The sequence below is a fragment of the Ischnura elegans genome, chromosome 6 (genome assembly GCF_921293095.1).
Source record: "Ischnura elegans chromosome 6, ioIscEleg1.1, whole genome shotgun sequence".
Classification (NCBI taxonomy): Eukaryota; Metazoa; Arthropoda; class Insecta; order Odonata; family Coenagrionidae; genus Ischnura; species Ischnura elegans.
In genome coordinates this window covers 49,679,366-49,692,453 of record NC_060251.1, presented here as the reverse complement: position 1 = coordinate 49,692,453, position 13,088 = coordinate 49,679,366, and the positions used below count along the sequence as shown (strand labels likewise).

Genomic DNA, 13,088 nt, shown 5'->3' with positions numbered 1-13,088 from the left:
CCAAAAGGTGTCTAATAATGACTTTCAGCAATTGATATTACACTTCTACTGGATTGTAATATTAGTAATGTGCGCGTAATTTAAAAAAGAATAAAACCAAACATGATGCATTTCTGACTTTATTTTAGCATTTTACGCAAGGAAATAAATGTCAAAATATGACGGAGACTTAGGGTTCTGGCGAAACTCGATATCCTTGCAGCTGAGCTTCTCGGAAGTTGAAGTATTTTTTTCCGAAAACAAATATCAAGTTACAATTTATGAGTTATGCTGTAAATCTCTATTGTCACGGTCACAGACGAAGGGATATTTTCTCAGGATATTTGGTTTCTCCTTGCTAGCAATTCGAATTCATCTGCCTATCTCGTGAGAACCTCCAAAGATGGACTGAAAATAATTGAAGATAATCCGGTGGAGAAGTGCGTGTATTTTGCAAAACGGCTCGGGTGTCCGCTAGCACTTGACAGTAGGAGTGGGGGTAAAGTGAGCTACGTGTTGAAAATAAGAAGTTGGATGAAGCTGAGTATCATATGGGCGTGCCGCTGAAATGGCTTTTGGTAGATAAGAATGTCTGCATCAGACAGAAATCCATCATAGCAGTGTAAATGCCGAGACGGCATGAAGTCATTTTTTCGCAAGGTGGTGTGTCCCCCTCTGATATTTGAGAGGGATGTTAGTTGAATCAACTATATGCCAAAATTTTTTCCATAAAATTAAAATATTCCATTAACCAGCTAAATTCCTGTTCGAATCCTTTAAAGGAAATCACAATTACTCGCTAAAATCTTGGGTTTCCTGCTGCATAGGCAACCTCGTAAAACATTCCTGCATTCATCGTTTTTTTCGTCCATCCCCTTGAAATACGATATATCGAGGTTCCTCTGTTTACCTTTTTATTTACTCATTTATCAAGTGAAATAGAAGAAGAAACATGCTTTGTACAATTCTAGTATTCGAATATTCGAGCAATGATTTAATATTTGATTTCGAGTTCAAGAAATCTGCTATTCGACCCATCTCTAGTAAAGATGCTTGAGGTTGGACAAAATGGCCACGGTTTGAAAGTATTCAAGAGAGGGCAAGAAGAGGAGAAAATGAAAGAAGAGAGGAGGTGAATTAGGGAAGAAGAATGAAAGTAAAACAAAGAGAAGAGGGAGAGAATTTTGGAAGAAGAAAGACACGAGGAAAAGAGGAGAGGCAGAAGAACGGGGAAGGATTCCTGAGAGTAATAAAAAATAAGCAAGCAGAAAGTATACAGTGAGTCCTCGTTCTACGTCACCCCGTTTAACGTCATTTCGCGATAACGTCACAAAAATTTTGAGACCGTCATTCGTTTATCGCACCTTTGCTTCGCGATAACGTCAGGTCTGGTCAGGTCTTTTAAATTTTGCGCGAGAAAAAATGCGAAGCGGCGGGCGTTGCAGGTTGTTCGTTTTGTGGGCGGTAATACAGTCAGTCTAAACGAAGTGTAAAACGGTGTGTTTATGGTCAATTTCGATTACGTTTATAGCAAATTTTCTGCAAAATGAATTCTTGGGTAGGTGCGCAAATGTTAAGTGCGTAAATGTCAAGTAAAGTTTTAGCAAATTTTACTTGACATAACGGTTTTCTGGAACCTGAAAAGTGATTTCTAGGAATTTTTCCGTGTAGAACTCGGAGTATTTGTCGTCACTTTTTCGCCGTGTTCTCAATTAATCTTGGTTCCTGTAACTGCGACGATGTTTCAGCGATGATGATGCCCAGGTGACCACCATAGTGAAGCCGAAAAAACAAACGCGGGAAGATACAAAAATGGAGAAGGATGTACGTCGCTGCTGGTATTGCCGTCAATGAAGACAGGGACTCGTGTTTATGCCATAGTTTGGCATTCCCATCGTAAGAAATGGCCCAAATATGATACGCTAAAATTTTTTTTGCGTAGGAATTGTGAGGTCTAGGAGCCGATATTCACTTTTTACATTGTTTCTTATGGGATATTGTGCTTCGATTAAAGTCATTTCGTTTATCGTCACATTTTTCAGGAACGGTAAGTGATGTTAAACGAGGACTCACAGTAGTATAAAAACAACAGGGGCTGCAGCATCATGTTTAGGAGAGAGCTGAAGCAGCCAAAGAGGAATGGAATGTAAAGCTCACCAATTGCAAAGAAAATATTGAGAAGGGGCAGAAGGAAATTTATGTAGGAGTAGAGGAATTACTGGAAAATCTATGGATGGGGAAGACTGAAGTTCATGAGGAGATTGAGAACTTACTAGAAGGGAGAATTAAAGAAATAGAAATTTTCTCAGAAGAAATTTTGATACAGTACACTCCTGATTGTCGGCGCTAATAATGGGGAGAGACGGCACAGATAATCGGAGAACACAGATAACCTGAACTTTCACTTTAATGTCTTGCAACGTTCATAAAATACCTTAACCAAACAAATGTATTATTATTTATGTAGTCATTCTGTTATTTTAGAGTGCTTCCTGGACTCAATGAGAGCTTTTTTCACCAGTTCGAGATCTTTAGTAGCAGTAACATGGTTGTACTCGTGTTATCAATGTTCCATGTAAGGCCTAGTTTTGAAAACCGCACATTGGTGGCTGTGTGATCATGGATATGGAAAAGTGGTTTGCACAAATGCTTCAAAACCACTGCTCGACGTCGGAAACTACACTGTCCGGCACCACACCACGTAGTTGCACCTTGCACAAGTTTCCCGGGTTGCAACTGCTGCGGGACGTGTATCCTTGATCATGGAGCGCGGTCGCACACTGTGAGGCTTGGAAAACAGGAACACGGTGCTCCCATGAATGCAGGTAGCGCGCGATCGCTTCCGTTTTATGAAGGGGATTCTAACGGAAAGCCCGGTGTATCCCAGCATTAATGCAGTAATTCTGTTGATTTTGTGTCCGATTTTATTATTTTTTTTATAAAGATGGCGGAAAAAATTAAGCAGCAGTGAAAATCATGCACGGATAGTCCGCAACCCGGATAAACCGCAGCTGCATAATCGGGAGTCTGCTGTATTGTTATCTGTAGGATACAAGAAAACAAAGTGGGAATGGGACAGATGTCATAAAAGAATGCCACAGAAGAGGCACAGTCACCAAAACAAGTGCAATTGATTGCGTAGAGAAGTGTTGGATTCAGGAATACAATATTTTATATGTATGGGTGCTAGTAGTTGTACAACAGCAAGCAGGCTAAACTAAAAGGGTGAAGAAAATAGTTAATTTCATAAGTAGATGTTTACAGGGCACATAACTTACATACGGCAGCATATTAAAATAATGATCAGTGATTACCCATGCTTTAGGAAAACACAGAAGTATACTTCTTAGTGCTAAGATCATTGTGATCAGCAGTCACTTATTTATTCCGATGTGAGCTGCTTCATGCTACGTTGCCCCAATGTATCCTAAGTATACAGGAATACAACATTGAAATTAAGTATTGCCAAGAAAGGACAATGTAGTGGTGGACATCCTCAGTCAACATCACTATAAATTTCCTGGGAAGGAAGGAATTGCCATGGACAAGCCAACAGTTGCAATGGTTATTGCTGAAAAACCGTCTATGAATTTTGAAAACTAATCAAGGAATGTAAAGGTGTGACAAAGGGAAGACTGGATAAATTTGTCAAATTATTGAAGCCGTAGTGTATGGGGGAGAGCAGAGTCAAATGTATCACTTACAGAAGTGGGGTTAGTGAGGAAAGAGAGGAGAAGAATGGATATGCACTTTGGAAAGTACGTTCTTGATGCTGATAAGTAAAATTCATGTGAAACGTAGGGATAGCTTGGGGCAGAAAAGCTATGTAAGATGATCAACGAAAATTAAACATCTGAAATTCAGTATTTGAGTAAATTGGCTACCAGTAGTGGAAACTGGCGTGAATGCTATGCTCTATAGCACAATTGAAGTAATGCCTAATGAAGCACATGTCGAACGAAAGTTCAAGTGTCTGGAAATATTAATTATCCTGAGAAAACATCTAGGAAGAAGGAAATGGTCAAAATTTGATGGACATGATTCGGAACCACACTACAAAGATGAGAGAAAGAAGACGAAAGAGAGAACAGGAGAAACATAAAGGGTAAATAATAAAATTTGAGGTCATCTGGTGTTAATACATAAGGATCTTAGTTAAATAAATCAAGGAAAATTTATAAGGGTTTCCTACTGTTTGAAGGCCCAAGGCATCAAGGAATTCTGGGGAAAATCTCCATTCCTGCTGTAACATTAAGGAACAGGAGAAGAATGTTATGTGTGGAGGGGCATACTCCTTGCCATACCAAGTTCAGCCATACTAAGGAGAGTTCACAAAAATACACCATTAAGAAACAACACACCATATAATACAAAACACTACAGATAGCTAGATGACTGCACCGGAAGTTTGACGGAATTTATTTGAAGGCATGATTTATATCATTTGCGGAACTGATAAATGCAGATTGATATATTGTTTGCTCACGATAGTCAAAAGCGAAATAGAAGTTGCATTAGTGCGACTAACTGAAGGATTGGTAATGGTTTATTTAACAGAAAGAGTTTTATGTGTTGAGTATTAAGGTCTTATTTAATGGATTTGTGAGCTTTATGATGTATTACGGTGTATATGAATTGAACTCATGGCGCTCCGCGCATCCTCGCTAAGGGGCTACTAATAGAATCCCCCAGGCCGGCTTTGCTGTCTAATTTTATGGGTGTTAGAACAATTTTTATACGAGTAACTGCCTTGCCAGCCAGGGGGGAGGGAAAGAGACCATCGGCTATGCCACGGCCGGCTTTGCTGTTCCTCGAAGTTCTGTCCCTGAAGTCCTCGGGGCCAGCTTCACTGGTCAGGGGATAAATGTAGCACCCACTGTAGCCAGGGATTAAGGGTGCCACCCTTGAGGAGAACAATCAAATTTTGGAACCAGTTGGAAATTTTTGGAACCAATCAGCCTGCTAGGTCAAGTTGTAATTGTAATCTCTTTCCTGAAACACATCGAAATTTAGGTTTAATTGTATCCTTTCAGGTGGAGAATATTCTACTATCCGACAATGGAAACTATGTCTTGTGTGATTTTGGTTCAGCTACTGGGAAGGTGCTAAATCCCCAGGTGCATGGGGTGGCTGCTGTGGAAGATGAGATAAAGAAGTACACTACATTATCATACAGGTCTCCAGAAATGGTGGATTTGTACGCTGGGAAGCCAATAACAACAAAGGCTGACATCTGGGTAAGTCTTCCTTACTCTTTGTTATTTATTTATTTAATTCAGCCTAAAAACAGTGCAAGGCCAATTACATGGAAGTCACAATAACAAAGAAAACAACAAATAGTAAGCAAAATGTAAACAACAATGAACAAAATAATATTCAACAGTATTATCAAATAAGGAATGAAGAATGGTAGCATTTTTATAGTGTTGTGAGGAGTGGGGGGACATATCAAGAGATGGTGCAAGGTAGCTGAGGGATGAGAAAGGGATCAAATATTGAAAACATTTTGAATAGTAGTTATAGGTAGAAAGGAGTCTGAATAGAAAAGATCGTTTAGATATGGAAAGGCAATGAAATAGGTCGTGACCTTGTCGTGACGAGTGAACTCGACCTTGTTGTGGGAACACAATGTGGGAAGAGAGAAAGAAGGTCGGATGATCCGCCATTAATAATATTTAAGAAGAGTCTCCCGTCATTAAGGACATGGTGAATTGTGATATATTGATTTTAAGATGACTGCCAAGAAATATCATCATAGTTTTTTACAATAGATGTTTTTGAGGTAGAGTTTATGAGACAGGAGATAGACTGTGCTTCTTATCATAATTCTTTACTAATAAGGAGATTTATGTGAAGTTGGATACAGTGAGTTGACTCTATTAAGCAAATTTTATTTATTTTTTGGCAATAGCTAGAATGGTCATCTAATATGTGTCCATTTCCCTGTGTCATCATTAAATCATCATCTATGCCACCAAATGTTATGGCACTCTCTCATTGATTCGACCCAAAGGTCGGTTTGGGTTGGTGAGGCTACAGCTCACCCAAGACAATAGGAACTGTATATTTATGATTTTGGCTGTTACTGGGAAGGTGCAAAATCCCTTGGTGCAGCCACAGATGCATGAATTTCACTTAGTAAGGGTATAATGTCAGTTCTATTCCCAGTGACACCTTGCAATTTGAGGATTTTCTTTTGTGGATGTGTAAAGGCTTCACATGGAATTTTAACTTGGGATCCTTTAATTAGCAACAAAGTTCTCTTCCCTCTAAGTTACCAGACTCTTCCAATTTCATGGCATGTTATTTCTAGCTAGCTATTGACAGTCAAGGACATTAGAATTGTGGCATTTTTTGCCCCCCTCCCCAGAAATTCCTCCGAACTTATCCACAGAACTTCTCCTGCTAGGGACTTCTCGTGCAAAGGCCCTTCGACTCAAAGGCTCAGAAACTCTCGGAACTCTTGTCTCCGAATGCTGCTCTCTGAAATCTGCCAACCGAATCAGCCAACCAAACCAGCCATACCTGAAGATCAAGACTTAAATAGGTAGTATGGTGGAGGAATACATACTCCTGGCAATCAAGGGGAAGAGGGTACTGAGGCATAAGGAGTGCAGTTTGGAGTGAGAAGTACTCCACTTGTCCTATCACAACTCTCTCTCCCTCCAACACCTCATCCTACTTGTCTTTACCCTCCTTGAATTCCAATGACTTGCCTCTGCTAGCTATCACACCACTTGGCTTTGTCTCCAACCCAGGAGATAGAGTAGAGAAAACCAGGCGGTACGCGGTTCTCCCCCAACCCCGGCTTGGACGACGGACGTTTTGCAGGGGCCCCAGTCAACATGGGTGCCTACCGGGAGATTTACACCGATGCAACTAACTTGGTCATCGCCCTATTGCCCCTCCACTCCTTTGCTAATTCCCTCCCCTCCACCCTGACATGGTTCGGAGGTCAGCCAGGCCTCTTCTTCCTTCGGCGCTTGCGGTGGACAGATTGTTTGGCTGAGAGAGTGATTTCTTAAAAATCATACAGCTTGTACTTAGTCTTTGGTAATGTTTCCTATGAAATTATTAGTTACCATCGTTGTTTTCTGTAATAATTTTGATTTTGAATATTTCTACTTGTAATAGGTATTGATTGAAAATGACTCGTAATTTTGTGACAATTGTTTCTTTGAGTGCTTATTATTCTTGTTTGTTGAGTCTTTCCCTCAACCAGCTAGTGACAGACGATCGGAGTTCCCTGTGTCTGGGGCTTACGTTCAGAATCTGGAAGCTTTAAAGACGTTACGCCACAGAATCTTGATGAATGGGTCAGATGGGACAGAATCCAGCATTGGCATTAAGGCATTAGCTTGCTTTCAGTGAAAGGCACCATGGTTTAAGATCCATTGATACGGCTCCTTGACTTCTGCAAACGCGAAATTTTGCGATTTTTCGCCACCCCAAAAACTCATTCGAAGTCTATCATCGACATCGTTACGCTGCCAATAAGTTCTTTTTTCCAACCAACTAAATGTTGCTTGTTCCGACAAGTGTTGCGAAGAAGAGCTCGCAATGCGGCCGATAGTATGTGGAAGACACGGTGCATTCCAGAGGAGTGGCTGTTAGTCCCTGATGCACATTGGAGCTGGCCGCTACGCGAACCTCCCTGACTGCGTGAACGATTCGGTAGGGCACCAAGTTTTGGCTTTTATACCTCATAGCAACACGTCCCCAGCACAAAGGATTAATTCAGCAGCAACGAATGCTAGGATAAGAATCGGCCTCAAAGAATGTTCCGAAAAATAACTCTGCCCTCGTAGCGAATGCATTGAGGGCCGTAGTTACTACTGTTGCGCTCTGTTGAGCCCCCAACCCCCGACTGCGTGCGAAGAAGGTGGTATCGTGGGATGTTGGCTTATTTGGAATCAAGTGCACACATGCTGCGATAATTTCAACTAAGATCGAGTATTTTAATTCTATATCGAAACGATCTTTTCATGATGGCCACCATGCGCAACTTCGAAAAACTTAATGTTTTTGACCTACTAAATCAAATTGTAATACAATAGATTCCGGTTAATGGGTCCACCGTTTACCTGGGGGTAGCCGCTTAATTGGGGCAAATCTGGAAGAACAGAACCCAATGGATAAATATCCCAGAGTTTTCTCCGCTTAGCTGGGACAGCATGCTGCTTTATTGGGCCATGAGTTGGTGACATTGACTCTATACTCGTGACAAAATTAAAGTTTTTCGCATAAGAAAACTTTTATTTTTATATTTTCGTATTTTAATTTAATCTTATTTTTCACAAAAGTACTTATTCTTGCTTTTTCGTAAAGCTGTTGTTGTAATATTATCCATTAGAGGATTCGGATTCCATTACCCAACCATAAGACCTCATTCAACGTAATGTTGCGTTTAAAATGAGAGGACTCCTGTGGCGGTAGCTGAGCTATGGATAACATAATGAGCCAGGGATTTTGAAAAAGAAGTAGTGAGGATGTACGAGCAGGTACGGGCCAATTTCTAGGGATTACAGGCTGATGTCAAGCAGAGGAGACTGGTCAAGATGAACAATTTTGCTTACCTAAAGCTTTTTGTTTGCAACATCTTGTAGAAAATTCAACTGACTCATGTGGTCTATCCCCTTTCCACTGTACAACTAAGCTATCACTATTGGAAGATTACAACGCTTCTTCGTTCATTTCTCTTTTTCCCATCCCCATCTCAGTAGTTGATACATCAAGGGAAATCATTTTTATCTTTACTCGTGGTTAGTCATTTGTGAACTAACAGTAAAACCAGTGTCAGTGGTGCACATATTTGGTGGGATTTATATTGTACTCTACGATCTAATTAAACCTTGAATAAGTGATATTGTTTTAGTACCGAGAGTTCAATAACACTCACTGTTTTGGGTATTGGGCCGAGTAAGGACCTTTTACTCGCTGAATAATATCTATACTGAACAAAATTAAAGATTATCCCCAATCCAGTCATTGCTGTCTATCAGAGATAACTAGGGTGCCGAAATCGATGATAGCTCTGTTATTAAAGCAACAGGATAAACTAAGAGAAGAATGGAGCCACAATGGAAAGCCTTTCAAAACAAGCACCGCCCCTGAAACGCAAATGCCTAGGTAAGAATCCAGATGTTTAGGACCCTTGAAATCAATGGTTTTCCACTGTGTGTGAACGAGGGGTTTGCATCAGTGGTCCAACATTAAACAAGATGTCGGAGGAACTAGGTTTGAAGCCAATTTTTGAAAAAAGCTGACTCATTAACAGCAGTTTTCAGGAAATTCATTTTACCACCTATAGGCAAACCCAAGGTTGAAGAAATAAGATACCTCAGGAAAGTCATCCAAATTAACCCCATAATTTCACTAATGCATCATGAAGGCTTCACACCCTGTGGACCCGGGTTCATGTCCTTTCAGAAGCAGAAAGTTTTCAGAGATGGCTGTATCACTGCTTGAGAGTACACCCATGCCTCGTATAATGTAAGGGGCGCATTCCTTGGGGTCTTTGCGCTATACGAATTTGTGTTATATGAGAGCGTCTTAACATTGGGAAGATAGGGATGCGTTCCTGGTAGCATAGGTGTTGGGTATCGAATTTCCGCTAAACCATATATGTAGTGTAAACGGAACTTCCAGTGCAACACACTGTCCGGCAGATGGGACGTTACGCCTATTGTTACAACCTGGCTAATTCCAACACAGGGTTTCTATCCTCCCTCCCATACCTCATGGCAAAAATGACCCCAGCTGTCTGTTTCCTCCCTCTAAATACCATGCCATAGATAATAAGGAGCACCCGGCAGTGGCGTAATTATGGTGGGGGATGTAGGGATAGATCCCCCTCCAAAGCCTAGAGAAATTTAAAAAAATATTTAAAACAATTGTCCATCTTTGATTTACAGCAACTGCATCTGCTTAAAGTTAAATTTTAAGTGCCAAAATGATGTAAAACATATTAACAGGCTTGCCTTTTTTTTAATTTTCCGGGAATCCCCGTTGACTGGGGGGAGGGGGGGTTGACTTGGGGTAGCTGCCCCCCAGGTACTACCATCCCCCCCAAAGCATATTCCTAGTTACACCGTTGGTACCCAGGATATTCCATGATTTAGACTTTTCCGGTGCTTAGATCACTTCTTTTAAGTGAGCATTTGAAATAACCGCGCAACTGCCGTCAGTGATGAATGAACAAAAATAGATTAAGAGCCGGGAAAAAAAATCTCCCCTCTCTTTAATGTATACGCACTAAAAAAGAATTTTCCCATGAAATTTTAGCTATAGTAGATTGAATCGACGGGGTCTAGTTTCTCTGTCGGCATCCTACCGTGAATTCAGCGCCGGAAACTATGACTAACAAGCCGCATGATTTGTCATCACGGAAAAATTTACTGGCCCATTTCTGATAACAACACCGAACAGTTTTTGTACCTAAATATAATAGTTATAAGTCATTCCTGAGTCGAAAGGAACTGCCTTATCTTTTTTGAATTTGACTGCCTTATCTTTAGCGTTTTGAATTTGACTTTAGTGATTACGTTACGACTGATGATGCAAGTTATTATCCGAGGGCATTCACACTTACTCTCGTTCAGTTAAAGAATAAACGCTTGCCAAGTCGTATTAGTGAGGTATTTTATCTCATTGGACTGGAAAAATGCATTTCGTAACCGAGGTCGTTGTATGAGTGAAAAGTTCATAACGGAGGTTAGAAATACAGGGGTTCATATGGGGTTATTCACCGGACCAAAAAAAATCTGTGTATAAGTGAGGTCAATGTATAACTGAAGGTCGTATAACTGAGGTTCTGCTGTATATAAAGAACAGTTCAACTATGATTTAACAGAAGCATTTATGAAGGCTGTTATACTACTCAAAAAAATAGAAAATCTTGCTCTAAGCAGTTTCCTCAACAAAAGCTGCCCTGGTTTGTTTTTCTTAGGAGTTAAAAGAGGCTGTATAAGATAAGCCAGTTAGAATAACGTGGGACGAAACTACTGACCAAACTGGGAAATGCATCTTCATTGTTTTATAAAGCCACTTAATTTCTCAAGTAAGTGGTGTATTTATGTAGGTGGAGTTAGGGTTTTGGAGAATGCAAGTGGTGCAGCTTATTCTAGAGCAATACCGAAAGTGATTACTGAGGTTGCTAAGACTGAGGCATTAAGTTTGAAAATGTAGTAGCAATAGCTACATATTCTGCTAGGTATATGCTTACATGTGTTGACCCTTTAACACTTTGAAACCCGTGGTATTTTCATGTGCAGTTAGCAAAAGACCCAGGGCTTTTATTGTTTTTTGTAAAATTATTTCCTAATCTGAAAAATTACATTTAGGAGCCAGTAAATGACAGCACCTGCCATGCAAGAAGACCAGATAGCTATAGAAAGAGGCTAAATAGTTAAGGCCGGAGAAATATGCCCGGGATATTTTTCCCGAGAATCGAATACAAAAGCCTGAGCTTTACTCAGGCTCGGGTCCCTGGCAGAAAATACACATCCAGAGGAATATTTGGGCTTGGGCTTCAAAGTGTTAATGGTATCATTCTATGAAGACATGGTACATGTACAGTGTTGGGCCTACAAGCTTAACTTAGTAGCCAGCATACATGGTCTACACAACTTCAGGAGCTCAACACCTGTTACACTATGCAAACTTTTGTTCTTGAAGAAAGCATCAATACCTGTCAGACCTAAGGAACAAGTACCCTAATGGAGAAAATTCTGCCAATTTGTTCCTATTCCTGTATTAACGAGGTGGATTAGCTGGGATATGTTAGCGGAATACATTATAGAATATTGTAAGGACTTAACACTTTGAGTGCCAGCTGCTAAATTTAAAGCCCTACGGAAAAATCCAGCCATTTTTACAATATTCGTACACTTTTTAAAACATTAGCATCAAAAATATATTTATATCGATGTGCATTTCATTAAAAATGGACTTTGCTCTTCTTTATGAATGAGTTTAATAACATTTATTGCTAATTTTTAAACATATAATTTAACAATGTAAACCTTCTGTTTTTGAAAAATAAAAAAGTTGCAACATATGATGTACCGCCATAACATGCATTATAATTTTTTTAATACGCTCAATTTGAACTATTTAAAGCATGGAAATCATGAAAAAGCATTGTTCCAAGCAAAGCATTATAAATCCTGGATGACAAAAAGGGTCAATGCACCCTCAACGAACGGTCAATTGGCTCAAAGAATTTTCACACTAAGTCGCCTAAGATGAGGATGCCGGTAACTACAGAGGACTTTTCGTCCTCAAGACATAAAGTGAACTCTTTTTCCATCGAGCAGTTGATTTTTGAAAAAACAGAACCACTAAGCAGTAAACTAGAAAAGTACCACGGGCGAAATGCTACGGCTTCACGCATACAAAGCCAATTAAATGGAAAGACGTAATATTACGTCCATGGCAATCCTCAGAAGGATTAGCAGGACGTAATATTACGTCCATGGCACGCAAAGTGTTAAGAATTTTGGTCAACTTTAGATGAAGAGATTAGTTATATGCAATAAAATTGCATACATAAGTAGACTGTTCATTATTTTATATGATAGGAAGTTGCTAAGTTAAGTTTGAAGTTTTCAGTAATTTGCATTACCTTGTGATCAATATTTCCCCCTTTGATATTTGTTGCTTAATAGTATTTGGCTCGTTAAAAGTTCATTTTTGTTCTTGGAAAAGGATGTTGTATTCAACAATTTTTTTTTACTGCCTTTATCACTAAATGGATCTTTTTACCGGCTTTATATACTGAATTTTGGTCCATTTTTATACCACGAATTGAAGCTTTTATTTACCATAATCTAGGAGCCCTACCCATTGAACAGATTGAGTACTGAATTTGGAGTGTCCTCGATGCAGGACCTAGGTAGGGATTGGGCTGTTTTAGGCTCTACCTTACATAATTCACTGTGGTAAGAAAATGGTAAACATCTAAATGTTAGAGGAATTTTGGAAAAGTTCTTTTTTGTAATGTATTATCTTAGTACTTATCTCTCATCAACATTTCTAATAAGTTGGCATTTGGAAAGTTGGGGCCACCTTTGCAAAGGAGCAGACAGTGATGTGATCTCAAGGTAACA

At 39.8% G+C, this 13,088-nt stretch overlaps 1 protein-coding gene across 1 annotated transcript in view; it reads left to right on the top strand.

Moving 5' to 3' along the window:
• The window catches only part of LOC124160632, a 54,744-nt gene that overhangs the window by 3,720 nt on the left and 37,936 nt on the right, over positions 1-13,088 (top strand). The window contains exon 6 of the mRNA XM_046536544.1: positions 5,013-5,216. Within this exon, the coding sequence (XP_046392500.1) occupies positions 5,013-5,216 (204 nt within the window). The remainder of the gene's footprint in view (positions 1-5,012; positions 5,217-13,088) is intronic.